Source organism: Agelaius phoeniceus, assembly GCF_051311805.1.
Source record: "Agelaius phoeniceus isolate bAgePho1 chromosome W unlocalized genomic scaffold, bAgePho1.hap1 SUPER_W_unloc_1, whole genome shotgun sequence".
Classification (NCBI taxonomy): domain Eukaryota; kingdom Metazoa; phylum Chordata; class Aves; order Passeriformes; family Icteridae; genus Agelaius; species Agelaius phoeniceus.
This window is the reverse complement of record NW_027509866.1, coordinates 6,796,925-6,824,355: the sequence shown is the minus strand read 5'-3', so window position 1 is coordinate 6,824,355 and position 27,431 is coordinate 6,796,925. Positions and strand designations below refer to the sequence as shown.

At 52.6% G+C, this 27,431-nt stretch overlaps 2 protein-coding genes across 2 annotated transcripts in view; one reads left to right on the top strand and one right to left on the bottom strand.

The window, feature by feature from the left end:
• The window catches only part of LOC143692471 (uncharacterized), a 314,059-nt gene that overhangs the window by 225,145 nt on the left and 61,483 nt on the right, over positions 1 to 27,431 (top strand). The gene's annotated exons all lie outside the window — the stretch shown is intronic.
• On the bottom strand, positions 21,265 to 22,197 carry LOC129131455 (olfactory receptor 14J1-like). Its single transcript, XM_077172641.1, has one exon. The coding sequence runs from the start codon at positions 22,195 to 22,197 to the stop codon at positions 21,265 to 21,267; it is 933 nt and encodes a 310-aa protein (XP_077028756.1).

Sequence of the window (27,431 nt, the reverse complement as noted above, 5' to 3'; positions counted from 1 at the left end):
AACAGCTAATTAACTTAGGTAACTAAAAGGTAAGATAGAGGTCTTCACTGGAGCTTGAAAGGGTACTGCAGGGGTCCCTGCTGAAGGGGCCATCAGCAGCAGAAGGCACGGTGTTGCTGGCTCCTGCCGGATGCTCCAGCTGACACAAACGCTGTCTCTCAGGTGCTGCTCTCCACAGCCACTCCTTCTTGGGTCCCTGGCCTTTCTCTGTGTGGTGGTTTGACAGGAAATGTGTTTTTTGGGATGCTGTGTTTTGGGCCAATGGATATTCAGATTTTAATATTGGCATTTAACCTGGCCATTGGGACATTGGACACGCCTCTGAGAGCACGGGGTTAAAAGCAGAGCTCTCCCCTGGGAGGTTCTCTTGGGTTTCTGGCGGGAAAGAGTTCGGGTCTCTGCCCCGGCCCAGCTGCTGGCTGGGCAGGGGGAGGGGAAAGCCATGGCCGGGAGAGGTAGGCCTGAGCCCGGGGGTGGAAGGGTGGAAGAGAGAGAGAGAGACACCGGGAGCCATCGGGCAGCCCCCCCTGAGAGACACAGAGAGAGAGAGAGAGCCAGTGCCCGAGACTGTAACCTTGAAACTGGATAAACATGGGCCTGTGCCGGCAGCACGGCTGGGACGGAGAAGAAGGGGGGGTTGCAGCCGGCCGCTTGTAGGAGCTTTTAACCCCTTTTTGGAGAATGAGAACTTTACAGAACATTGACGTCTCCTAGAAGATCTAGTGGAAGATGATGAAGGAAATGTGCAAGTGTGAGAGGTCTGGCCGAGTGAGAGAGAGTGGAAGAATAGAGAAGAATCCTAGAGGGAAGAGATGATGGAGTGGATTTTGCTGGACTCTTTTTGTACAGCCATGGACAGAACCATGTTCCTTGTGACACAGAGACTGCATTCTAGGGGGAGGCAATGCCTCAGAACCAAGAGAGTTCAGTGTTGATGCCCCTCAGCCCCAGGGGGTGGAAAAATATGGGGGGGACAGGTGTCCCAAAGGAGAGATTGTGGGGACAGGTGTCCCAAAGGAGAGACTGTGCCTTTTTTGGATCGGGACAAAGCATCCCTAAAAAGACAACCCTAGAAGCAGCTCTGGTCTGTGTTCAGTGGTGAGAGCACTGGACATGAAAGGAAGAAGTCACGACGGCAGATGTACTCTGGGCAGTGCCACGAGTGACACAGAAACACACGAGGCTTCAGCTGTGTTTCCAGGGGAAGCCCATGGTACAAGAAGGACTCCTCTCCTCTTGATGAACTGAGGATTGATTGTCTAAAAGGTGGTGCTGGACCAGGAGTTGGTGATTTGGGGAATAGATGTATTGTGTTGGGAATTTGGTGGGGGGAGGAGGAAATGTACTTGTAAGGTTTTCATTTTCCTGTGTGTGTTCCTTTTTATCTATAGTTGTAGTGTAGTTAATAAAGTTTTGTTTTCTTCATTTCCAAGTGGGAGCCTGCTTTGCTTATTCCTGGTCACATCTCACAGCAGAAACCAGGGAGAGGGTATCCTCATGGGGGCACTGGCATTGTGTCAGTGTCAAACCATGACAGAATGTTAATGAGCCATGGGACACTGAATCCCTGCACTGAAGAGCTGAAGGCTGAACAAATGATTTGGAAAATTAAATCAAATTATTCCCTGAGGCTTGGCCTGTTAAGGTGTTCTGAATGTTAATGAGCCATGGGACACTGAATCCCTGCACTGAAGAGCTGAAGGCTGAACAAGTGATTTGGAAAATTAAATCAAATGATTCCCTGAGGCTTGGCCTGTTAAGGTGCTCTGAATGTTAATGAGCCCTGGGACACTGAATTCCTGCACTGAAGAGCTGAAGGCTGAACAAGCCTCTGGAGCAGTGAAATTCAGCAGCAGCCTCCAAGTTGCTGAGGATGTCAGCAGCCCCCAGTGAGGCCATCCCTGCCCAGAGACCGTGGGGGAATGGGCAGACAAGGAGAGCGTCCCTGGGGCTGGGGCAGCACAACTCAGAGGCACCAGTGGCTCCAGCTGGGCAATGGAGTGTGGAATGTGGCTGGGAAAGCCCTGCCTGGGCTGGGCCAAGCAGGACACACAAGCCCTGACTCACATCCACTAAAAAATGCTCTCAAGGAGACATTTAAAAGGAATTCAAGTTGTTTGTGTACTCTAAGTTAGATGCACTAAGAAATATCAATAAGAGATTTTTAGGAGCTCAAAACAACAAAACAGGAACTTTACTTGGAACTTCAGAAAATCAGAGAAGCTTTGGCAAAAGTTTTAATATGACATTCAATCAACAAAAAAAAACCTATCACAGCATTATCTTGGCCCATTCCACTTCACAAACTCTAAGCCTGTTCTATTTAAAGTTAAACAAAATGTCCAAGAGAACGTATATAGAAGTAGACACAGAAAGAGAGAAAATATGATTTAAAGAAGTGCACATATGTCAGGACCCTGAATATACCCCTGGCTGTCCTGAGCAGCCAAGAACCCTGCCAGGGGTCTCAGAGACCGTGGCACAGAGCCCAAAACACCTGTGGTTTTGATTATGACCCGTGGAGCAAATTACCAACCTTGTATGAAAATCGGCAAGCCACAACAGATTAAGTAGAATATTAGTGAAGTTATCATGGGGTGGAAAAGTAGATTTTAGAGTTTTTGGTATGGGGGTCCAGGAGGCAACATGGAGGGAACTTGGAACTGGGTATTTTCTCCTTCTTCTTCTTGGCCTCCATCTTCTGCTGTGATGTTGGCACTTAGAGATTGGTTTCGAGTAGAAGCTCACTGTCTAACATAGGTGATAGGTATTGGAAAGAAATTGTAAACATTCTACACGTAGTTTTTAGTATAAAGACATAACACCACCCTGGGGGCAGGCAGAATGCCTTGGACTGTCCTGCTGATCTGACCTCGGCAGGGCAGAAGAAAATTTTGTATAGATAAGGTAAAATAAACAACCTTGAGACCAAGAAATGAAGAGCTCTGACTCCTTCTTCAAGCGCCAGGCTGGGAAAAGAGACTTTCAAACTTTTCTTGGGATCACTCGGACGAGCTAACGATCCCGACATACACACAGCTACCAACTCCTGGATTCCAGCAGTGTTCCGATGGAAATTCCAAGAGGATGCAGGGTCAAGATGTGTGCTTGCCTTGTGGTCAGCCTTCAATACCCCTTGGTCTCCCTGGGCCCTTCCCCCAGGTGGGGCTTGGGCTCATTTGGTCCCTCAGGAGCTGGGCTGGGGGCTGCAGAGGTGGCTGTGGAGCATTTCCTGTGCTGTGCCAGGGACTGGCAGCCACTGCTGGGCTGGGATAGAGGCTCTGGGGGGATTGGGGTTCCAGGGCAGGGCACGGCTGGGCTTCCAGGGCAGGGCAAGGCTGCACCTGCCCCTTCCTCCCCCACACATGAAATGTTTCGAGCCAACAATCTCCTCCAGTCTGTCACAACCGGCAATGCTGGAGGTGGAACTCCAATTCTGGCCATGGGCACCTGGCCGAGAAGGACAGTTCTTTTCCATAGGAAGGAAAGCAGAGAGCCCCAGTGTTTGGAAGGCAAGTGAGAGCCTCACTAGGCCAAGGCCATTCAGACTTGTCAGGAATGGCAGATTTTGTCTGGGAGCATTCTTTGGATATAGGGAATTTGGAGGTGGAAGCCCAATCTCACCCATGGGTTCATGGAGAAGCTGGACAGTTCTTTCCCATAGGAAGGGGAGCATGCAGCCTTCCCCAGGGTTTAAGGGACAGATGAGGTGACCCTTGTGAAACCACTGCAAGACAGACTTGTCCTGGCAATATTCTTATGGGAATAATCACTGGATATAAGGAAATTTGGAGGTGAAATCCCAATTCTGGCAATGGGTGCCTGGAGGTGAAGGAGAGTTCTTCTCCATTGGGAAGGAAAGTGTGGAACCCCAGTGTTTCAGCAGGAGATGAGAAGAGACTTTCAACATGCCAAGGTCAGCTGGACCAGTCAGGTGGTCCCTGGGAGGCCAAACCAGCCAGACCTGTTCCATGTTCTTTTGGTTTTATGGCGCCCCATAAGGTCAGAAGGGCTCCTTGGACCCATGGGGCCCCGCAGTGTCATAATGGTGACTTGATTCCATGGGGTCCAGCAGTGTCACAACAGACCCTTCTTTTGATTGGGTTCCACAACGTCACAGTGGCCCCTAGGTTCCAGAAGGCCCTGCAGTGTCACAGTGGTCCCAATGATTCCATGAGGCCTTGCAGTGTCACAATGGTCTCCATGGTTCCACAGGCCCCCACGGTGTCACGTGACGCCTCTGTTCCATGAGCCCTGCAATGTCACAATGGACCTTTGGACCCTGGGAGTTTGCAGTGTCACAATGGTCTCCTTTGGCTCCACAGTGTCACAATGGACCATTGATGGGAGGAGGCCTGGCAATGTCACCCTGGAGCTTTGGTTCCATGCAGCCCTGCAGTGTCACAAAGGCCTCTTGGTTTCACCAGGCCCCACAGTATCACAATGGTCCTCTTGGTTGTGTGGGGACCCCCAGGGTCACAATGGTCTCACTGGTTCCATGAGGCCTCACAGTGTCACAATGCTTTGCCTATTCCATTCGCCGACATAGCACCACAATGGTCTCCATGATTCCATGAGTCCCCTCAGTGTCACAATGGTCTCCTTGGTGCCATGAGGCTATGGAGTGTCTTAATGGACTCCCCATGTTTCCATGATGCCTTGCAATGTCACAGTGGACCCTTGGCACCATTGTGAGACCATGGGGTCTTGCAGTGTCACAATGGCCCCTTGGTTCCAAGACACCCCAAAGTGTCACAATGGTCTCCACAGTTCCATGAGGCCCCAGAGTGTCACAATGGTCCCCCTTGGTCTCACAGGGCCCTACAGTGTCACAATGCTCCCTTGGTTCCATGGGCCCTGTGCTGCTGCATTCCCCCCTGCCCTTCTCAGGCCGCCCTGCCAGCTGAGAAATGCTCCTTGGGGCTCGGCCAACAGCCCCTGGGCTCAGCTCCTCTGCAGCTCCTCACAAACACTGTCTGCTCCAGGCACTGCTGCTGCCCAACCAGCTCCTGCTTTCTGTAGGAGCAGCCCTGGGAACTGCTTTTGTTCCCTCCGTGGCACAACATCCCTGTTCTCACACTGCCAAAGAAAGCTGTTGGTGCCAAGTGCGGCCAGGATGAACCATTGCTGGGACTGAAGCCCCTCTCTTGGGGCCCTGCAAACAGCGCTCCAAAAGGAGCCCTTGGAGCTCTCCTGGGCCAGCGACTCCCTCTGAGTGGGGCCTCTCCCAGCCGGGAACTCTCCCGTTTGCTGCACTCGGGGATCCCCAACAATGATGGAGCCTGGGCCAATCCCCCCAATCCTCCAGGCTCAACCCTTGGCCCACTGGGGAGATGCCAAAGGATCCACAGGGAGCATTTCCTGCCCTCAGGGGAATTTCTCACAGGTGCCTTGCACTGACTCTTTGTGTCTGTGTGCACACAGGAGTGCCCGTGCTGGGGAAATGTGGCAGAAATCCTGCTCTCTGAGGGGTTTGAGAGCCCTGGATAGCTGAGTCAGTCAGGCCTGAAGGTAAGGTTAAATCATAAGGTCTAAGTGATGTTAAATGCTGATTTGAGTTTTTCTTTTGCTAAGTTTTATGTTTAATATAAGTTATAAGCTGAGTTAAATATTTTTAAGTCTTATTCCTCTTTTAAATTTCTAAGTCATAGGTTATAAGTTAGGTTAAATACTGTTAAGCTATGTTCTTTTGTTAAATTCTGAAGTTGAAGGTATAAGTTAAGTCCTGTTAGGTTTGAGCTGTGTTAAGCTCTTAGACCATATTCCTTTTATCCTTGCCCTCACTGTAGTTGTGTCACACACAAACCCACAGGGATAGTTCTCGGCTCATTTCTGGTTTGATTGCCTGGATTCTGTTTGGTTTTGTTGTTGCTTTATTTCCTTGCTGGGCCTGAAGTGTCCAGTCAGGAGCAGAGTGACTCTTGCCAAGGAACTTTGTGCTGCTGTTGCTTAATATTAAATCTGGTTTTTGCTGATCCCTTGCTGGGAATTTTTTCAGCGCTCTCAAGGCCTCGTTGGTACCAGGGTGAAGGAGCCCTGGCCCAGGCTCTGGCCCTGGGGGACATGGGGATGCTGCCGGGGGGTCCCTGTCCCCCTGTGCCACCCCCAGGGCCCCGGCCCCCATCCCCGTGTCAGGCTCTGGGGTTGATCTCGTGGAACATCCTCTGGGGGAGGCTGCGGGGCCGGGGGCGGGGGGACCCGGGGGGACAGGGGACCCCGCTGTGCACGAGCAGGGTTGGACTGCTCTGGGGGGAACTGTGAGGGGGGCCGGGGCAGAGTGACCTCCCCAGGGACCTCACACAGCCCTTGTGATGTCACACTGCCCCTGTGATGTCACACAGCCCCTGTGATGTCACCCACCTCTTTTGCGATGTCACACAGCCCCTCTGGTGTCACAGAGCCATCTCTGTGATGTCACCCTGGAATGTAATGCAGCTGCAATGTGATGGCTCAGAAGTCTCTGTGATCTCACAAAGTCACCCTGTGATGTCAGTCTGTTCTGTGATGTCACAGCCTGCTCCATGATGTTACACAGCCACCCAGAGTTGTCACAACACACTCTCTGATGTCACCGAGCCACTCTATGTGATGGCAGGATCTGCTCTATGGCCTCACACCCTGCTCTATGATGTCACAGCCAGCTCTGTGATGTCACAACCCCCTCAGTGATGCCACAAAACCCTCTCTGTGATGTCATACTGAGACTCTGTAATGTCAGAGCACACACTTTGACCGCACAGCCCCCTCTATGATTTCACACAGCCATGCCATGATCTCACAGCCTGCTCTGTGATGTCACACAGTTCCCTTTATGATCCTGTAGCTGCTCAATGACCTCACACAACAAACTCTGTGATGTCAGAGCCCAATCTGTGACTTCACACAGCCCACTCTGTGCTGTCACACTGCCCCTTGATGACATCACAGCTGCTCTGTGCCTCCATGACACAGCCACAGAGGAGCTGCTGTGACACAGCCCCCTCTGGGACATGCCAGAGGCCCTGCCAGTGCTGAGCCCCTGGGAGCTCAGTCTGTGCCCTGCTGGTGTCCCTGAGGGGCCCTGGCAGTGCCCCAGCCCTGCTGGGCTGTGCACAGGAGCTGCTCCTGGCCAGAGCTGTCTCTCTGCAGCTCTGCTGCCCTTGTCAGGAGCTGCCTCTGGGCCAGGAGCCCGGCCCAGCTCAGCAGCACAGACACAGCACAAGGGCTGTAATGACCCTCTGGGCCTTTGGTGCTCTTTGTGTCTGCCATGGCCAAAGTGCTGCCCAAGTTGGCTCTGGCAGGGCTCTCTTGCAGCTGCTGCCCATCCCTGTGCCCTGTGCAGCCCAGGCTGTCCTACGGTGTCCCTGCCCTGCGCCTCTGTCCCTGCAGGCTGCTGGCATCCCCTGGCTGCCCCACCTGGCTGGCCCCTTCCTTTTCTGACAGCTCTGCCTCCTGCCTGCCTCTGCCTGCCCACACAAAGCCTTTGGCTTAATACCAAAAGGGTTCATTCAATTTTTACTGTGCCTGTGAACTTTCAGCACAGGAACAAGCCATGCAGGGGCTGCTTTCCCAGCAAGGATGGCTGGAAGACAAGAAGACATGTGGCTCAAGAATGTAGTGGCAGAAAAAAGAAGGACTGAAACTGGGAACTTGGGGTGGGTTTTATGGTAATGGGTAAATTGTGATACACATTTAGCAACGCTGGTAGAATTACATGTCCACATAAGATTGGGTCTATCCCTCACTAGACGTCAGGCCTGAATAAATGATACCCTCTTAAATAGGAAATTAGTGTTAAGGAGCCTTATTCTGATATTTTAGAGACTTGGTGATGGCAAGGCCTTACAGAACAAGGAGTCAGCTGTGACACTGTGCAAACTCATGGAACAAAGGGTCCATTGTGACTCTGCAGAACCCCATGGAACCAAAATCCATTTTGGCACACTGGGGCTACGTTGAACCAATTGTGATACACCACATGGTGATACTGCAGATCCAAGGACACCATTGTGACCCTGAGAAACCTCTTGGAACCAAGGGGCCATTCTGACTCATCAAGGCCTTGCGGAATCATGGGTCCATTGTGACACTGCAGAACCAAGGAGACTGCTGTGGGCAGTGTGAAAGCTCATGGAACCAGAAATCCATTGTGACTCAGCAAGGCCTTATGGAACCAAGGGTCCCTTGTTTAACTCTGTGGCCTCATGGAACCATAAGCCATTGTGACACAGCGTGGCCACATGGAGCCAAGGGGCCACTGTTACACTGCAGATCCAAGGAAACCATTGTGACTGAGGAACCTCATGGAACCAAGCGTTCATTGTTACACTGTGGGGGCCTGGGGAACCGAGGCGAGCACAGTGACATTGCAGGGCCTCAATGGACACTATTCTGATACTTTGGGACCCACTGGAACCAAGGGGCCATAACAGCGTGGCAGGGCCTCATGGAACCAATGGGACTACAGTGAACCCTGGGGGTCTCCATGGGATGAAGGGTCCAAGGAAGCAAGGATACCATTGTGACACTCTGGGGCATCATGGAACCAAAGGTCCATTGAGACACTTCAGAGCCTTGTGGAGCCAAGGGGACCACAGTAACACAGTGGGGCTCAGTGAAACCAATGGTCTGTTGTGACACTGCGAGGCCTTATGGAATCATGGAGACTATTGTGACACCAAAGGCTTCACTGAACCAAGGGGCCATTGTGACACTACAAGGCCTCATGGAAGCAAGGAATCATTGTGACACTATGGAGTCTTGGCAGGTCAAGGGGCAGTTGTCACACTGTGTGGCACCATTGAACCATGGAGACTGTTGTTGGTAGTACAAAAGCTCATGGAACCAAAAGTCCATTGTGACATTGTGGGGCCTCATAGAACCATGGAGACCATTATGACACTTCAGGACCCACTGGAACCTAGGGGCCATTGTGACACTGCAGGGCCTTGTATAACCAAGGCAACCACTGTGACACTGCAAGGTCTCATGGGAGCAAGGGGCCACTGTGACACTGTGGGTCCCCATGGAACCAAGGGGCCATTGTGACCCTGAGGAACCCAATAGAACCAAGGGGCCATTTTGAAACGATGTGACCTCATGGAACCAATGGGCATTCCATGGAACCTCATGGAACCATTGTGGCATTCTCAGTCCCATGGAAACAAGGAAACCATTTTGACACTGCAAGGCCTCATGGAATCAAGGGGCCATTGTGCCACTGTGGAGCCAAGGAGACCATTGTTATATCACTGGGCCTCATGGAAACAAAGATCTGTTGTGATCCTACAGAGCCTCATGGAACCAAGGGGCCACTGTGATGCTGCAGGGCCCCAAGGATCCAAGAACATGGAACAGGTCTGGCTGGCTGGGCTTCCTGGGGACTGCCTGACTGGTCCAGATGACCTTGGCATCTTGAGAGTCACTTCTCATCAGCCCCTGAAACCCTCGAGTTGTGTGCTTTCCTTCCTGTGGGAACAAACTGTCCTTCTCCTCCAGGGGTTCATGGCTGAAATTGGGATTCCTCCTCCAGATCTGATTATATCCAAAGACTATTCCCATATGAAACCTGCCAGGACAGAAAACTCTAGCTGGCCTTGGCCTCACCTTCTTGGGGGCCAACTCTCATCTGCCTTCAAAACACTGGGGACCTGTGCTTTTCTTCCCATTAAAAAAAAAACATCTTTTATGTCCAGGCATCCATGGCCAAACCTGGGAATCTGCCTGCAAAATTCTTTATATCCAAGGATAGCTCCCAGACAAAAGCTGCCAGGACTGTCAAGATTCCCTTGGCTTCCTGAGGGCCAGCTTTCATCTGCCTTTGAAGAACTGGGGCTCCGTACTGTGATGGTGTTCACAGGGGTTTTCAGGTGAGGGAAGAGACGAGAATGTTGACTTCATGTTCAGAAGGCTTGATTTATTATTTTATGATATACATTACAATAAAACTATACTAAAAAGCATAGAAGGAAAGTTTCATCTGAGAAATCTAGCTAAGCTAAGAATAGAAAAGAATGAATAATAATGGTTTGTCTCTCGGACAGAGAGTCCAAGCTAACTGGGCTGTGGTTGGCCATTAATTGTAAACACCCAAGATGGGCCAATCACAGATGCACCCGTTGCATTCCACAGCAGCAGATAACCATTGTTTACATTTTGTTGCTGAAGCCTCTCAGCTTCTCAGCAGGAAAAAATCCTAATGAAAGGATTTTCATAAAACGATGTCTGCAACACCGTACTTCCCTTTCTTATGGAAAAGAACTGTCCTTCTCATCCAGATGCCCATAGACAAAAGTGGGGTTTGGCCTCCCAAATTCTGTCTATCCAAGGATTCTTCCCTGACAGCAGATCTGGCTGGCCTTGGCCTCCTTGGGGCCGCCTCTAATCAGCCTTTGAAACACTGGGGCTCCATCTTTTCCTTCCTGTGGAGAACTGTCATTCCAGTCCAGGAACCCGTGGCTGAAATGGAATTCCACCCCCAAAATTCCCCATATATCCAAGGGTTGTTTTCAGACAAAAGCTGCAAGGACAGACAGGTCTGGCTGCCTTGGCCTCAGGTGACTGCTTCTCATCTGCCTTCAAACCCTGGGGTTCTTTTCCTTCTTATAGAAAAGAACTGTCCCTCTTGTCCAGGTGCTCTTGACCTCAAGTCCTTGACCACTCTATAGGGACACAGGAACTCTGTGCTCAGTGGAGTGGAGACTGAGGACATCAGAGGAGAGCCCTGGGAGGTATTGAAGGGTAGTTTCAGAGAGGGTGGATCCTTTTGACATAGTAGAGAACAGCAAGAGAAAGAAAGAATTAATGGAAAGGGCAGCTGGGGAAGGCCAGACAGGACATAACAAGAAAGAAATTTCCCTGGCAGGGCAGGGCTGTGGTGCAGCACGTCCCCCAGCAGGAGCCTGGAGCAGCCCAAGGCTTTGTGTGGGCAGGCAGAGGCAGGCAGGAGGCAGAGCTGTCAGAAAAGGAAGGGGCCAGCTAGGTGGGGCAGCCAGGGGATGCCCACAGCCTGCAGGGACAGAGGCGCAGGTTTGCTCAGCACCAGAGACACCTTTGCCTTGCTTGTCCCCAGCTGTCATCACTGCCACCAGTGTTCTGCTCTACCTGGAACCTTGGGATGCTTTCTCAGGTGTGTCCCCGACAGGGATCTCTTCAAAGTACAAGAAACTTCAGTGTTTCAATGTAACTGAGTTCTTGAGGGTTCTGTGACATCACTGAGGGGATTGTGACATCACAGAGCTGGCTGTGACATCACAGAGTAGGACGTGAGGCCATAGAGCAGAGTCTGCCATCAGAGAATGTGGTTCTGTGGCATCAGAGAGGGGGTTGTGACATCACGGGGTGGCTGTGTAACATCACAGAGCAGGCTGTGACATCACAGAACAGACAGTGACATGACATAGTGACTTTTTGACATCTCAGCATCTTCTGTGACATCACAGAACAGCTGTATTACATCACAGTGTGACATCATAGAGTTGGCTCTGTGATGTCACAGGGAGCTGTGTGACATCGCAGAGGGACTGTGTGACATCACAGCGGCAGTGTGACATCACAGAGGCTGTGTGGCATCACAGGGGCTGTGTGAGGTCACTGGGGAGGTCACTCTGCCCCGGCCCCCTCACAGTTCCCCCCAGAGCAGTCCAACCCTGCTCGTGCACACCGGGGTCCCCTGTCCCCCCGGGTCCCCCCGCCCCCGGTGCCGCAGCCTCCCCCAGAGGATGTTCCACGAGATCGACCCCAGAGCCTGACACGGGGATGGGGGCCAGGGCCCTGGGGGTGGCACAGGGGGACAGGGACCCCCCGGCAGCGTCCCCGTGTCCCCCAGGGCCAGAGCCTGGGCCAGGGCTCCTTCACCCTGGTACCAAACAAGGCCTTGAGAGCGCTGAAAAAATCCCCAGCAAGGGATCAGCAAAAACCAGATTTAATATTAAGCAACAGCAGCACAAAGTTCCTTGGCAAGAGTCACTCTGCTCCTGACTGGACACTTCAGGCACACCAAGGAAACAAAGCAATAACAAAACCAAACATAATCTAGGCAATCAAACCAGAAATGAACCGAGAACTGTCCCTATGCATGTGTGTGACAAAAGGAGAGTGAGGGCAGGGATAAAAGGAATACGGCTTAAAAGCTTAAAAGAGCTCAAACTCAACAGGACTTAACTTATACCTTAACCTTAACTGATACCTTCAACTTCACAATTTAGCAAATGAACAGCACTTAACAGTACTAAACCTAAGTCACAACCTATAACTTAATGATTTAATGGTGGAATAAAAATGAAACAATATTTAACTTAGATTATAACATATTAAACTTTACTTAGCAAAAAAAAGCTCTTAACACCATTTAACTTATTCCTCGTGATGTAACCCCACTTACAGGCCTGGCTGACTCAGCTATCCAAGGCACTCAAACCCCTCAGAGAGCAGCATTTCTGCCACATTTCCCCAGCACAGGCACTCCTGTGTGCACACCGACACAAAGAGTCAGTGCAAGGCACCTGGGAGAAATTCCCCTGAGGGCAGGAAATGCTCCCTGAGGATCCTTTGGCATCTCCCCAGTGGGCCAAGGGTTGAGCCTGGAGGAGTGGGAGGATTGGCCCAGGCTCCGTTGTTGTTGGGGATCCCCAAGTGCAGCAAACGGGAGAGTTCCCGGCTGGGAGAGGCCCCACTCAGAGGGAGTCGCTGGCCCAGGAGAGCTCCAAGGGCTCCTTTTGGAGCGCTGTTTGCAGGGCCCCAAGAGAGGGGCTTCAGTCCCAGCAATGGTTCATCCTGGCCGCACTTGGCACCAACAGCTTTCTTTGGCAGTGTGAGAACAGGGATGTTGTGCCACGGAGGGAACAAAAGCAGTTCCCAGGGCTGCTCCTCCAGAAAGCAGGAGCTGGTTGGGCAGCAGCAGTGCCTGGAGCAGACAGTGTTTGTGATGAGCTGCAGAGGAGCTGAGCCCAGGGGCTGTTGGCCGAGGCCCAAGGAGCATTTCTGTGCTGGCAGGGCGGCCTGAGAAGGGGAGGGGGGAATGCAGCAGCACAGGGCCCATGGAACCAAGGGAGCATTGTGACACTGTGGGGCCCTGTGAGACCAAGGAACCATTGTGACACTCTGGGGCCCTGTGACACCGAGGGACCATTGTGACGCTGTGGGGCCTCATGGAATCATGGAGAGCGCTGTGACATCACTGGGCCTCATGGAACCAAAGGGACTGTGCTAATGCTCTGTGGCTCCAAGGAATGTAGGGATCATTGTGACACTGAGAGGTCCCATCAGACCAAGGATCCACTGTGACACCGTGGGGCCTCATGGAACCGTGGAGACCATTGTGACACTTTGAGGTGTCATGGGACCAACGGGCCATTGTGACACTGCAAGACGCCATGGAGCCAAAGGTCCATTGTGACATTGCAAGGCCTCATGGAACCATGGAGACACCATTAAGACACTTCATGGCCTCATGGAGCTAAGGGGCCATTGTGACACTGTGGGGCACCATGGAACCAAGGAGACCATTGTGACACTGAGGGGGCTCATGGAATCCTGGAGACCATTGTGACACTATGAGCCCCCATGAAATAAGTAAAGCATTGTGACACTCTGAGGCCTCATGGAATCAGTGAGACCATTGTGACCCTGGGAGTCCCCACACAACCAAGAGGGCCATTGTGATACTGTGGGGCCTGGTGAAACCAAGAGGCCTTTGTGACACTGCTGGGCTACATGGAACCAAATGTCCATTGTGACATTGCAGGGCCTGATGTCATCAGTGGTCCATTGTGACACTGGGAACCAAAGGAGACCATTGTGACACTGCAGGGCTGCATGGAACCAAAGTTCCACAGTGACACAGAGGGGCCCCTTGTCATCAATGTCCATTGTGACACTGTGGAGCCAATGGAGACCATTGTGACACCAAAAACCCTCACAGTTCAAAAGTCCATTGTGACATTGGAGGGCCTTCTGGAAACAAGGACCCACTGCAACGCTGTGGAACTCAATTGAACCAAGGGTCCATTGTGACACTGCTGGATCCCATGGAATCAAGGCACCATTAAGACATTATGGAGCACCATAAAGCCAAGGGAACATGGAACAGGTCTGGCTGGTTTGGCCTCCCAGGGACTACCTGACTGGTCTAGCTGGCCTTGGCATCTTGAGGGGCTCTTCTCATCTGCTGCTGAAACCCTGGAGCTCCATGGTTTGATTCCTATGGAAAAGAACAGTCCTTCTCAGCCAGGTGCCCATGGCCAGAATTGGGATTTCACCTACAACATTCCCTATTGTGACAGACTGGAGGAGATTGTTGGGTCAAAAATTTTTATGTGTGGGGGAGGAAGGTGCAGGTCCAGCCTTGCCCTGCCCTGGAACCCCAGCCCTGCCCTGCCCTGGAACCCCAATCCCCCCAGAGCCTCTATCCCAGCCCAGCAGTGGCTGCCAGTCCCTGGCACAGCACAGGCAATGCTCCACAGCCACCTCTGCAGCCCCAGCCCAGCTCCTCAGCTCCTGAGGGACCAAATGAGCACAAGTTCCACCCGGGGGAAGGGCCCAGGGAGACCAAGGGATATTGAAGGCTGACCACAAGGCAAGCACACATCTTGACCCAGCCTCCTCTTGGAATTTCCATCTGAACACTGCTGGAATCCAGGAGTTTGTAGCTGTGTGTGTGCTTCTCTATCTCACATTTTTCTCTCTTCCTGTGTCTTCTTCTATTTTTGTCCCCCTGCAAATTTTGATTAATTTAAAATTGAACAAACTATGAGTTTATGAAGTTGAATGGGCCAAGGTAATGCTTTGAGAAGTGTTTTGTGTTGATTGAATGTCCTATTAAACCTTTTGCCAAAGTTTCTCCGATTTTCTAAATTTGCCAGTAAAGTCTGTTTTGTTGCTTTGAGCTCCTGAGAATCCCTTGTTGGTATTTCTCCAGTGCATCCAACTCAGAGGATACAAACAACTGTAAATTCCTTTTAAATGTCTCATTGAGAGAGTTTTTTGGGGGATGAGAGTCAGGGCTTGTGTGTCCTGCTTGGCTCAGCCCAGGCAGGGCTTTCCCAGCCACATTCCACACTCCATTGCCCAGCTGGAGCCGCTGGTGCCTCTGAGTTGTGCTGCCCCAGCCCCAGGGACGCTCTCCTTGTCTGCCCATTCCCCCATGGTCTCTGGGCAGGGATGGCCTCAGTGGGGGCTGCTGACATCCTCAGCAACTTGGAGGCTGCTGCTGAATTTCCCTGCTCCAGAGGCTTGTTCAGCCTTCAGCTCTTCAGTGCAGGAATTCAGTGTCCCAGGGCTCATGAACATTCAGAACACCTTAACAGGCCAAACCTCTGGGAATCATTTGATTTTAATTCTCAAATCCTTTGTGGCTAATTAGACAGATCTCAGTAGTATATCCAAAGTGAATGCATTATATTTAAAATGACAGTGAGAAAATATTTTTTAGGTCCTGTTTAGGATTTTTCCTGTTTATAAATCAATATGTGCAATCTCCAATTGACACTGAATCCAAGTACCTCCTCATGCAGTGTGAATAGATATGAAAATCAAGACCCTTCATGGCTGACAATCAATCAGACTCTGTCCCTACCCCCACCCCACCATTTCCCCCATCCAAGCCCATGAACTCAGAGCAGCCTTGTGCAAATCTGAGCTCCCTCCAGCCCAGGCTGCACCTGCAGCTTTCAGCTCCTTGGCTCCAACTCCCACCTGCTTTCCTTGGAGAAGGAGCTGCCCGAGACACAGAGGGATGTTCATTTCTTGTCAGCCAACAAAGGCAAGGGAAGGCACAGCTCCATCAAATGCCAAAGTCATTCCTCTGCTGGATATTAAATCCACTTTGCACAGCAGACAGTCTCAGAGCAATGGAAAACACCTTCTGTGCCCAGCACAGATCCCAAGGTCCCCCCAAGCCCTCCCTGCCCCGATTCTGCCCAGATTTGCTCTTTGCACACACGAGTCACACGCTGAAGTCAGGAGCTCCCTCCATGCCCAGAGGGAAGAAAAGAGAGAAAGGGGATGAAGAGCTCTCCTGTGCAGAGCCAAGGTCCAAGTGCAGCCCCTGCAGTGGGAACCACAACTCATCAGGTTTGTGTCCTTTGGGCTCAGGGCCTGGTGACACTCAGAGGCACAGAAAGGTTTCTTGCCAGCAAACAGAACCTGATCATTTGAACAGTTTAATAACCATCACAGCTCTTGCCTCAGCTCTCTGAGATGTCCCAGCAGCATCTGACATGTCTCCCATCCACAAGGTATTTCTGAACAGGAACTGTTTTAGACAAAGACATAAGAAAACACAGTTCTATGATAAATAAAACACAATTGAGTTGATAATTAATTATATATTTATTTGAACATGAGAAATATTGGGCAACTTCTTGCAGCTCAAATCATGAAACCAGTCAGTTGAGAGGTGCTTGAATGACCAGAGAGGACCTGGAGGAGCAAATCTGGGAGCAGCAGGAAGTAAAAAGATCCACTAGCTTGAAAAGTAGAGATGTCCTTTGACATGGCCATTTAAACAGGAGAGCTGGAAACACCTGGTACAAAAGAGAGATTAAATAATAAACTGAATAGTGGTGACAAAAGTAGAAGAGAGGATCAGTATTTCATCTACAGGCATCAGCAGATGTGCAGAAAATTCCCGTTCCTGGCGGGAAAACTTTGTCATTTCTTAAAAGTACTCAAATGACCCAGATAATAAAGATTTGCTTGTATATTATGAAACTAAGAGTTATTAACGCCTGTACACCTTTCCAGGCAGACATTACCTGTGTGCCCATGAACAGGATGTGCCATGTGTGCCCTGAGGTGCCCAGCTGGGATTGGATCTCTCCCAGAGCACCTGAGGGAGAGCAGAGCACCTTGCAAGCTGCAGGTCCCTGAGAGCCCCACAGGGCTCCTGTCCCATCAACATCTGCTCTGCTCCAGTCTGAAACAGGGCCCAGCATGGTGCCGGGATCATCAGAGAGCTGAGGTGTGTGCTGGAATTCAATGGCCTCCCCATCCCGCAGCAGCCCTGCATTTCCCTGCTGCAGCCTTGGTCTCCAGCCCAGCCATGGAGGCTCTTTGGGCTCTGGAGTGTTGCTGCAGCCCCCAAGGGCAGCTGAGCTCTGCCTTTGGCACAGTCAGGCCTGGCCAGCGCAGGCCATGCTCAGCAATTGCTTGTGTGTGCCTGGCCTTGCTGTCAGCCCCGGCAGCGGCTGCGTGGCCCCTTTGTGGCCCTGTGCTGGCCCAGCCATGGTGGCCCAGCCCCTGTGCAGGCCCAGCCCAGGCCAGGAGCATTGCGGCTGGGAACGGCCCCTGTGCCGTGGTGCCCACAGCAGCTTTGGGGCTCTGTGCCCCATGGCCTCCCTGCTGGGCAGCCTCTGCCAGCTCCTGCAGAGCCCCTGGCACCTGTGGGGCTGCACAGACAGCCCTGCCCCGGGCCCTGCCAGCCTCTGGGCCAGCAGAGAGGCAGCCAGGGCTGGCCATAGCCGGGAACAGGCCCTGAGCCCCGCAGGAGGATGGAGCTGGGCCACAGCCAAACTCAGCCCAGGCCAAAGCTGGGCTCAGCAGCCAGGGCTGCCAACGCATGGGCACAGAGGCTGGCGCTGACAAATGTCCTGGGCCCCCTCCCTGCTCTGTCCATGCCACCAAGGGCACAGAGCAGCCTCCTCTCTGGGCCACTTGCCTGTTTGCAATGCCTTGCACAGGCGCTGGCCCTGCCCCACAAGGCCTGGCCTGAGTCCTGCCCCTGCACGCTCAGCCAGGCTGAGATAGACACTGATGGTTTCTGGGCCAGGGTCTCTTAGCCCAGCCCAGCTCCCTGCAAGCTCTGCCAAGGGCCTCTCTGAGCCCAGCCCAGCCCAGCCGGCTCTGGCCCCACAGCTCTGCTCAGGCCAGGCTGCTCTGGGCACTGGCCCCACGGCCTCAGCCCCTGCCAAGGGCACAGCAGCAGCTGCAGCTGCCACAGGACTCAGCCCCGGCCATGGGGGAAGGTGCTTGGCCAAGGCCAAAGGAGGCTCCCTGGCTGCCCTGCTCCCCTCGGCCTGAGGTGCTGAGAGCTCTGCAGCCCCTGCTGCCATCCCATCTGCCCAGGGCAGCACCAGAGCCCCAGCCTTGGGGCCCTCAAGAGCTGCTCCTGCTCCAGGCCCAGGGCCCATGCCAAAGCTGGGGCAGCCACAAAGCTGTGCCCATTGCTGTTCATTGCTGTTTTGATGGGGATGGATCCTCAGCCACTTGGGGGTTGCTGATGAATTTTATTACTCCAGAGGCCTCTTCTTTCTTGAGCTCTTCACTCCAGGAATTCAGTGAGAAAAGCTCATAAATATTCGTTCGAAACACCTGAACAAGACAACCCCCTGGGAATAATTGAAGTTTTCAATTCTTCTGTGGCTAATTAGTCAGATTTCAGAAGTGTATTCAAAGTGAATATACTATATTGAAAACAATACAGAGAGAACTCTTTTGTCCTTTTCAGTTTTCTTTTCCTAATTATAGATAGATATCAGCCATGTCCAATTGACATGGACCCCCTGCACCTCCTAATGCAGTTTACAGATATGAAAATCAAGACCCTTCATGGCAGACAATCACACTTTGTCCCTACCCACACCCCACCATTTCCCTCATCCAGCCCCTGGCACTCAGAGAAGCTGAGGAATGGAGTCACATCCCGGGGCGTCCCCAGGGCTCAGGACTGGGGCCAAGTCAGTTCAGTCTCTTTATTGCTCATCTGGACGAGGCCATTGAGGATACTCTCAGTCAGTTCCCAGGTGAGCCCAAGCTGGGTGGGAGTGTGGCTGTGCTGGAGGGCAGGAAGCTCTGCAGAGGGATCTGGACAGGCCCAGGACAATGAGATGAGGTTCACCAAGGCCAAGGGCCAGGTCCTGCCCTGGGCTCACAACCACCCCAAATCCCAGCCATGCCCTGCCCCTGATCCATCCAGCCTGTCCTGTTTCCTTCATCCCTGCATTGTCAGGGACTCTCTGGGACAAGGGAGCTCTGCTCTGGGGATGGAGGGAGGTGCATGTACCACCACTGGAGCAGGAACCACAACTCATCAGGTTTGTGTCCTTTGGGGGTCAGGAACTGCTGAGACTCAGAGGCACAGAAAGTTTCTCCACATGGCCTAGAGACCCCAGTTGAACAGGACACAATTTAATAACAATCACACTCTTCTCTGAGCTATCTGCAACATCCCAGAAGCATCTGATGAGTCCACCATCCACAAGTGATTTCCATACTAAAATTAATTTCAGACAAATGTGGTTCTGTGATAGATAGAAACACAATTAAGTTCTTGTATCAGGATGCTCATCTTGGAGTGGGGGCAAAACAGCTCGAACAATTCCTGATTTGCAAAGCTGTATGTGGTGGATGGAGAAGGGAGGTCAGGCTGCTCTAGTGCTGAGGAAATGCTGAAACCAGCCTGACTCATTTCATCTCCTCTGGTCCTGGCTGATCTCCCCTCTTTCCCCTTCCACCCAGTGGCTTTTGTCTCCCACCAGGCCCCCGGTGAAGAGCCTGGCTCTGTGTTCTCCATCCCCTCCTCGCTGGCACTGCCAGGCTGGGATGAGGAGCCCCTCAGCCTTCCCTGCTCTGGGCTGGACAAGCCCAGCTCCCTCAGCCTCTGCTCACAGCCCAAGGGCTCCAGCCCCACCTTGGAGGCCCTTCCCAGACCCTGCTCCAGCTGCCAGACATCTTTCCTGCCCAGGGCAGGATAATCCCCTACAACAGGGGAGGCTCAGGCTGGACAATAGGAAGGAGTTCTTCACAGAAAGGGTGAGTGGGAACTGGAATGGGCTGGCCAGGGGAGAGGTGGCAGAGTCACTGTCCCTCTCCAGTGGCATTCAGTGGCATGGTCTGGGTGACAAGGCAGTATTGGGGCATTGCTTGGACTTGATGATCCAAAGGTCTTTTCCAGCCTATTTGATTCTGTCATTCTCTGATGATTGGGACACTCGGGGGCCATTGTGACACTGCAGGGCCTCGTGGAACTAAGAGGACCATGGTGACACCGTGCAGCCCCACAGAACCAGGGGTCCATGGTGGTGCTGTGGGGCCAAATGGACCCAGGGAGTGCCCCGTGACACTCTGGGCCCTTGTGGAACCACAGAGGCCATTGTGACACTGCAGGGCCTCGTGTAACCAAGGGGTTTCACCATTTTGACACTGCAAAACCAAGGAGACCATTGGGAGACTACAGGGCCCAGTGGAACCAAGGGGCCGTTCTGACACTGCGGGGCCTCATGGCACCAAGGGGACATTGTGACACTGCAGGATCCTGTGTAACCAAGGGGCCACAGTGACACGATGGGGCCTCAAGGAATCTGGAATAATGCTGTGACACTGTGTGGCCTTGTGGAAACAAGGAGTCCATTGTGACACTGAGGGGACTTGTGGAACCACAGAGACCATGGTGACAGTGTGGGACCTCATGTGGCCATGGCGCCATTGTGACACCCTGGGGCCCCATGGAACCAAGGAGCCACTGTGAAACTGCAGCACCAATGAGAACATTGTGACACTGTGAAGCCCCATGGAACCAAGGAGAACATTGTTGATCTGCATGGTCTCATGAAACCAAGGAGACCAGTGTGACAGTGCAGGGCCTGGTGTGACCAAGAGGCCATTGTGACACTGAGGGGCCCCTTGGAACCAAGGACTTCTTTGCAGATGTCACACAGCTGGATGTGAGTTTTGACCTGAGAGAACATAGGAGTGGTCTGCACAGTGACTTGACAGGCTGGATCCAGAGGATGAATCAAACAAGGTGAGGTTTAACAAATCCAAGTGTCAGACCCTGATATTTGGCCCCAGTGCTACAGGCTTGGGACAGAGTGTCTGGAGAGCAGCCAGGCAGAAAGGGACCTGCAGGGACTGATGGACAGCAGGCTGGACATGAGGCAGCAGTGTGCCCAGGTGGCCAAGAAGGCCAATGGCTCCTGGCCTGGATCAGGAATGGTGTGGCCAGCAGGAGCAGAGCTGCTGTGCCAGCACTGATCTGCCCCAGCTCTGCACACAGACATTGCTGCAGCAGCTCCAGAGAGGGCAACAAAAGGGCATCTCTGCAGAAAACTCTGCTGGCAGATCCTTTAGTTCCTTTAAATACACCAAGAGCGCAGCCCCTCATTGACACAGTCTGTGGCCACAGGGAAGGTGGAGAGAAACAAAATGAGAAATGGCACAAATATTGACATTTCTTTGTTGACAATATGAAAAAACTAAAACAAAGGAAAGAAATCTCCAAAATGAAACACACAAGAAGTATCAAAAACTAGTTTTATTACAAGTAATTTGCAGAAATTGGCCAGCAGTTTAATGTTTCTGAAAGCATCCAGTCATCAGTCTCCTCACTGCAGCCTTGAGCTCCTGGTTCCTCAGGCTGTAGATGAGGGGGTTCAGGGCTGGAGGCACCACCGAGTACAGAACTGACAGGGCCAGATCCAGGGATGGGGAGGACATGGAGGGGGGCTTCAGGTGAGCAAAGATAATAGTGCTGATGAACAGGGAGACCACGACCAGGTGAGGGAGGCAGGTGGAAAAGGCTTTGTGCCGTCCCTGCTCAGAGGGGATCCTCGGCACAGCCCTGAAGATCTGCACATAGGAGAAAACAATGAACACAAAACAACCAAATGATAAATAGGAGCTAACAACAATGAGCCCCACTTCCGTGAGATAGGATTTGGAGCAGGAGAGCTTGAGGATCTGTGGGATTTCACAGAAGAACTGGCCCAGGGCATTGCCACGGCACAGGGGCAGGGAAAATGTATTGGCTGTGTGCATGAGAGCAGTGAGAAAGGCACTGGCCCAGGCAGCTGCTGCCATGTGGGCACAAGCTCTGCTGCCCAGGAGGGTCCCGTAGTGCAGGGGTTTGCAGATGGACACGTAGCGGTCGTAGCACATCACGGTCAGGAGGAAATACTCTGCTGAGATGAAGAAGAGAAAGAAAAAGAGCTGAGCAGCACATCCAGTGTAGGAGATGTTGCTGGTGTCCCAGAGGGAATTGTGCATGGCTTTGGGGACAGTGGTGCAGATGGAGCCCAGGTCAGAGAGGGCCAGGTTGAGCAGGAAGAAGAACATGGGCGTGTGCAGGTGGTGGCCGCAGGCTACGGCGCTGATGATGAGGCCGTTGCCCAGGAGGGCAGCCAGGGAGATGCCCAGCAAGAGGCAGAAGTGCAGGAGCTGCAGCTGCCGCGTGTCTGCCAATGCCAGCAGGAGGAAGTGCCTGATGGAGCTGCTGTTCGACATTTGCCCTGGCTGGCCATTGGGAGCTGTTCATGGAGAAAGAACAGTGACAAGTCAGGAGAGGCTGCATGGAGCCAAACCTGGCCATTTCCCTGCAGATTGTCCTGCTGGGACTCACCCAGCCTTGTTCCTGCTCTGGGAAAACCTTCACCCAGGTCCCTGCCTGAGCTCCAGTTGTGCTGGCTGAGTGTGCCAAGAACAGCCAGGCCTGTGCATGAGGACACCCAGGAGGGCAGCTCAGAGCCTGGCAGGGCACAGCAAGGAGATCCCTGGCTGTGCCCATGATGGGATCTCAGGGAGGGGGCTCAGCTCATTCCCCTTTCCCATGGACTGCTTTGCCCACAGCCCCACAGGTGCCAGGGAAGCTTGGACACCCCATTGCCATGGACAGCCCTGCCTCGCAGGAACGCCAAGGGCAGTGCCTGACTCAGCTGCTGCAGATGCCAGAGCCTCCCTGAGAGCAGCAGATAACAGTGCCAATGTCAGGGCAGTGCAGAACCAAGAGCAGATGTTGTGGTGCTGTGCCTGAGAGGGCAGGGCAGAGACAGCCGGGCACTCAGGACAGTGTTCCCGTGCCCAGCTGTGCCCGGCACCTCCCACACACCAACAGTGCCCTCCTGCCCCAGCCCTGCTCTCTCCAGCCCCCTCTCCTTCCCTGAGCATCTCCCTGGGCCTGGACATTCCCTCCTGAGAGGAGCCTTGTCCCTGCCAGCGCTCACAGAGCCCATGCCAGCCTGTGTGCCCTGGCTGGGGCCCTACAGAAACCTGCCTGTGTGCAGGGCCCTGGCTGGGGCAGGCTCTGTGTGCAGCTGGGCAAGGGCAGCTCAGGAGAGCCCTGCTGGGCCCTGCAAAGGTGATGCTGCTGCTGTGCAGGGCTGAGGGCCCTTTGGGAGGCTCCCAGCAGAGACACTGATCAACTTAATTTACAGTTCTGCAGTCTCTGTAAATGCTCAAACATTCCTTTGATGATCCTGTGTGTCCCTTTCAACTCAGAATGTTCTGTGAGTATCTGATTACAATTCCTGTTCTGCTCCTCTCATCCCCTTGTTGTCTATAATCAAAAAAGAAAACAAAAAAACCCTTGCAACAGTGTTACAACAGTAAAGTAAAAACCAGACATTAATTGGAAGCTTCCAGGTGTCCCAGTGGGGATGGGAAAACCCGGCCCCTGATTTCAACAATTTATTAAGGTTGATTATTAGGATATTTAACAGGAACATCCAATAGGAGATTCAGTGTCCCTGGTTACACACCCCCTGCTCAACCTGTTGGAATAGGTCCAAAGGCTTCTTTGCCAAAAATTTTTGTTATGACTGCTCACATTCTGGTCAATTAAAAAATGTTTTTGTAGGTTCTCTTCCTGATAATAAGACAGTATTTCAGGAAGGTATTTAGACAGTGAGCTTATTGTTCTAAAATCTAACAGAAAGGTTAGGAAACGTACTAGAGTTAATTATTATAATTATATAAGTATGTAATATTAGTTTATTATAGTTAATTAGGAATTTAGTAGTGTTAGGTAAGGATTGTAGATTTATAACTATATAATATTAAGTTACAGAGCTATGAATATATGAAAAATGTGTAAAATGCAAAAATCTTTTTGTCATCACCCCAACTTTCCCATCCTTCTACAAGAATGAAATTAAAAACACTCTCAGGAAAGCTCCTGATCTATACAGCAATCCCAGGCTTACCTTCTTTGGGAAGTGCCCTGCGGAGCTGTGCCCAGGCTGGTCTGGAGCTGGGAGCAGCCCTGCCCCACCCAGCCCCTCTCAGCAGCAGCCCCTGCCCTGCTCAGGGCGGCTCCTTCCCCCCAGAGCTTCTCCCCAGCGCTGGGAGCAGCTGCCAGGGCTGGCTGAGAGCTGTCCCTGGCAGGCAGCAGAGTCCCTGCCCCAGCACAGCGCCCTGGGCTGCAGGACCCTGCTCTGCAGGACAGCCCTGGGCACCCCTGGCTGCAGCCCCGGCTGCTCAGCCCTGCAGCAGAGCCTGGCAACAGGAGCTGCCTTGGGCTGTGCCTGGGCTGGGGCAGCAGGGAAAGCCAGCCCTGCCCTAGGGCCACAGCCCTGCCCTGGAGCAGCCCTGAGAGTCCTCCTGAAAGGTCCTAAAAGCTCTGGGCTGTGCCAGCTCCAGGAGATCCCTGCAGGAACTGCAGCTTCTCTTCCCACAGCCAGGGAATGAGTGCTTCAAACCTGGGCTGATTTCTGCTCTAGTGAGCCCTGAGTGAGCTCTGCCCTGTGCTCCCAGCCCAGGCTGAGTTTAACCCCTCTGTGCCTCTGTGCTGTGCCCGGGGTGGCTGCAGGCAGTGCCCCAGCCCTGCTGGGCTGGCACAAGAGCTGCTCATCCAGAGAAATGTGCTTTTGAAGCTCTTCTTGGTCACCAGGAGCTGCCTCTGGGCCAGGAGCCCAGCCCAGCTCAGCAGCACAGACACAGCACCAGGACTTTAATCAGCCTCTGGGCCTTTGTGCTCAGGCCCTGAACATCAGTCCCTGAGAGGGAGCTGAAGAAACCTCTCCAGAACTCCAAGGCAGAATCCAACTCCAAAGTTTCCTGGACTTTTAATGGGTCCCAGAGAGGGACACAACTGAGCAAGTGTCCCCAGGCCCCAGGCAGAGCAGAGAACTGCAGGCAGTGATGACAGGTGGGGACAAAGAGAAGCCAAGTCTTGGTGCCCTGGGGCACAGTAGGGTCTGAGCCACCAAGGGCTGGGAGGAGACACCTTGTCCTGAGGCCCTGGGGCCTCCTGGCACAGCCCCAGCCAGGCTGGGCACTGTCAGCCCCTTGTGCTGCCCTAAGCATCCCCCCCTAGCCCACATCCCAGTGGCCTCAAGGATCTGCTGCAAGGAGTCCCTGGGGAGCCTTGCTCAGCAATGGCCCTGGGGGCTCCTTCATGCTCCCTGCAGGGGCTGCAGGTTTTTCAAAGGACTTTGGCTTTGGCTTTTGCCTTGGACTCTCTGAGAGGTTTGTGCAATCATGGCCTTCAATTATCTGCTGTAATTAGTCCCTGGAGAGGCTTTGTCAATAACAACACTCAGTGGGGCTCATTAATACTTCAAGGTACTCCGGTTATTTGAAGGTACTTGGTGTTTCCCTTTTGATACAGACTCTGTGAGAGGTTTGTGCAATCATGGCTCCAATTATCTGCTTTAATGAGTCCCTGGAGAGCTTTGTACTGACACTCAGTGGTGCTCAGTAATGCTTTGAGCTTCACAAATTTTTTAAGGTAGTTTGGAATTGTCTTTTCCACATTGAGACTCTGAGAGGTTTTTGGTCAATCCTGGCCTCCAATGCTCTCCTCCAAGGAGTCCATGAGGAGCCTGTGTTGGGGATGGACTTCACTGAGACCCATTCCTGCTTTGAGACACTTTGGGGTTTTCTTCTGGCTTTGACTCCTGGAAAGGTTTGTGCAATCTCCTCTCAGGCCCTGAGGTTCCAGGGCTCAGCTCCAAATGCACCACAGTGCTCATCAGGATGCAGCAAGTCCTGACAAACCATGGCTCTGCCTTGATTTCCCTCTGCTCTTATGCAGTTTATCAGGAACCTATCTGGAGTGATTTTGGTTTGCTAATTTGAGATTTCTCAGCCAATGCATCTATTAGTGCAGTGGGATTGGTGTTGGCTAATTACCATTGCACTCACTGTAATATATTTACTCATTTCCTGCTGTGAGATAGGATTAGGAGAAAAGAAAAGTAGGCTCAAAATTTTAAAAGGGTATATAGAAATGTTTATTACCAGTAAATAGAAGAAAGATTAATAAGAATCTGAACACTTCTCCTCTCCCTACAACATTTTCTTTCTTACTGACAATGCAAGGAGACAAAACCTGAAAGTTTCAGTCACTTTACACCATCTAGAACAGTCTTTCTTCAGTTCACTTAGGGAGAGGAGTCTCTCTTTCATGCTATGGAGACTTCTCCATAAGGAAAAAGTTCATTCATGGCTCTCAATTCCCACAAATAGCAGCTGCTCAGAAAATCTGCAATTGTGAGGTCTCTCCCATTTTTCACAGCTTTTCCCACAGCTGTTTTTATGGGCCATGTCAGCTTATGGGGTATGAGTTTAAAGATGAGCTGTTCAGGAGCAAAGATTCTCTTCATCTATTTCTGAAATCATCTTCATCTCTGAGAACAGAGATCTTCTTCTTCTCTCCCTGATAGCACAGATTCTCACCACTCTTCTCTCTTTCTCTCTTTAAACTTCTAATGGGATCACAGCTCCTTCAACATTTGCCTACTTTAGCATGGAGGTTTTTGCTGAACAGGTGATCTCCCCATATTTTCAATTAGTTATAGGGAAAAAGAGAATCTGACATAATAATTACATCCTTCTCCATAGCTTTTCAAGAGGATTTCAGGCTGCAAGATCAAGGCATCTCCTCATCCCTCCCATCTGGGGCTCAACTTCCCCTTCAGTGACCTCGGTGTCTTCATGTTGCTCCTCTGTGTGCCTGCACTTTGTCCTTTTCTCTCACTGGAGGGAGGATGGAAGCACTGAAAGAGTTCATATCTCACCCGGGGCCTGCAGATGGTTCCGTGCCCCCGGCCGGGCTCGGTGCTTGCGGCCGGAGCTGTTTTACGATGGAGGTTTCTGCAGCGGCTGCGCTGGGGCTGTGTCAGGATGGGCCGCGCTGGGGCAGGGCCAGGATCTCAGAAGCCAGGCCAGAGCACAGCAGCAGCACGGCCGGGGGCCGATGGCTTCTCCTGCCCCTGCCCGGGGCTTGCAGCTGAAGCCCAAGGGTGGCAGAATCTTGGCCGAGCCGGCCCGGCCCGGGGCTGCTCCTGGGGCCCGGTGGATCCTGGCTGGGCCCGGGCTGGCGGCGGGGCAGGGCTCAGCAGGGCCCAGATGTTCCCAACTGCAGCCATGGCCCGGCCCGGCCTCGGCCCCGCGGCCTCCCCTGCCCTGCCCAGCAGCCGATGGGGCCTGGCGGGGTCCCTGGGAAGGGGCCCGGCCCCACGGCAGGAGCCGCCCGGCCCGGCCTGGCTGAGACGGGGCCGGGTCAGCCTTGTTACCTCTGTGCTAGCCAGAAGGGAAAGAGACCCTCCCAGGCTTTCCCATCTTTAACATGTGCCTTCACAGAGGCGTGTACAGTTTCCTTCATAGTTTAACAGATTGCCAATTCTCAAAGATAATTACTGATTGTTTTTTTTGTCAGACACGGAGGAAACTGCTAGCAGCTTCTCTTGGAACATCACTTCCATGATGCCAAACCCTCACAACAGCACAGAGCACAGAGT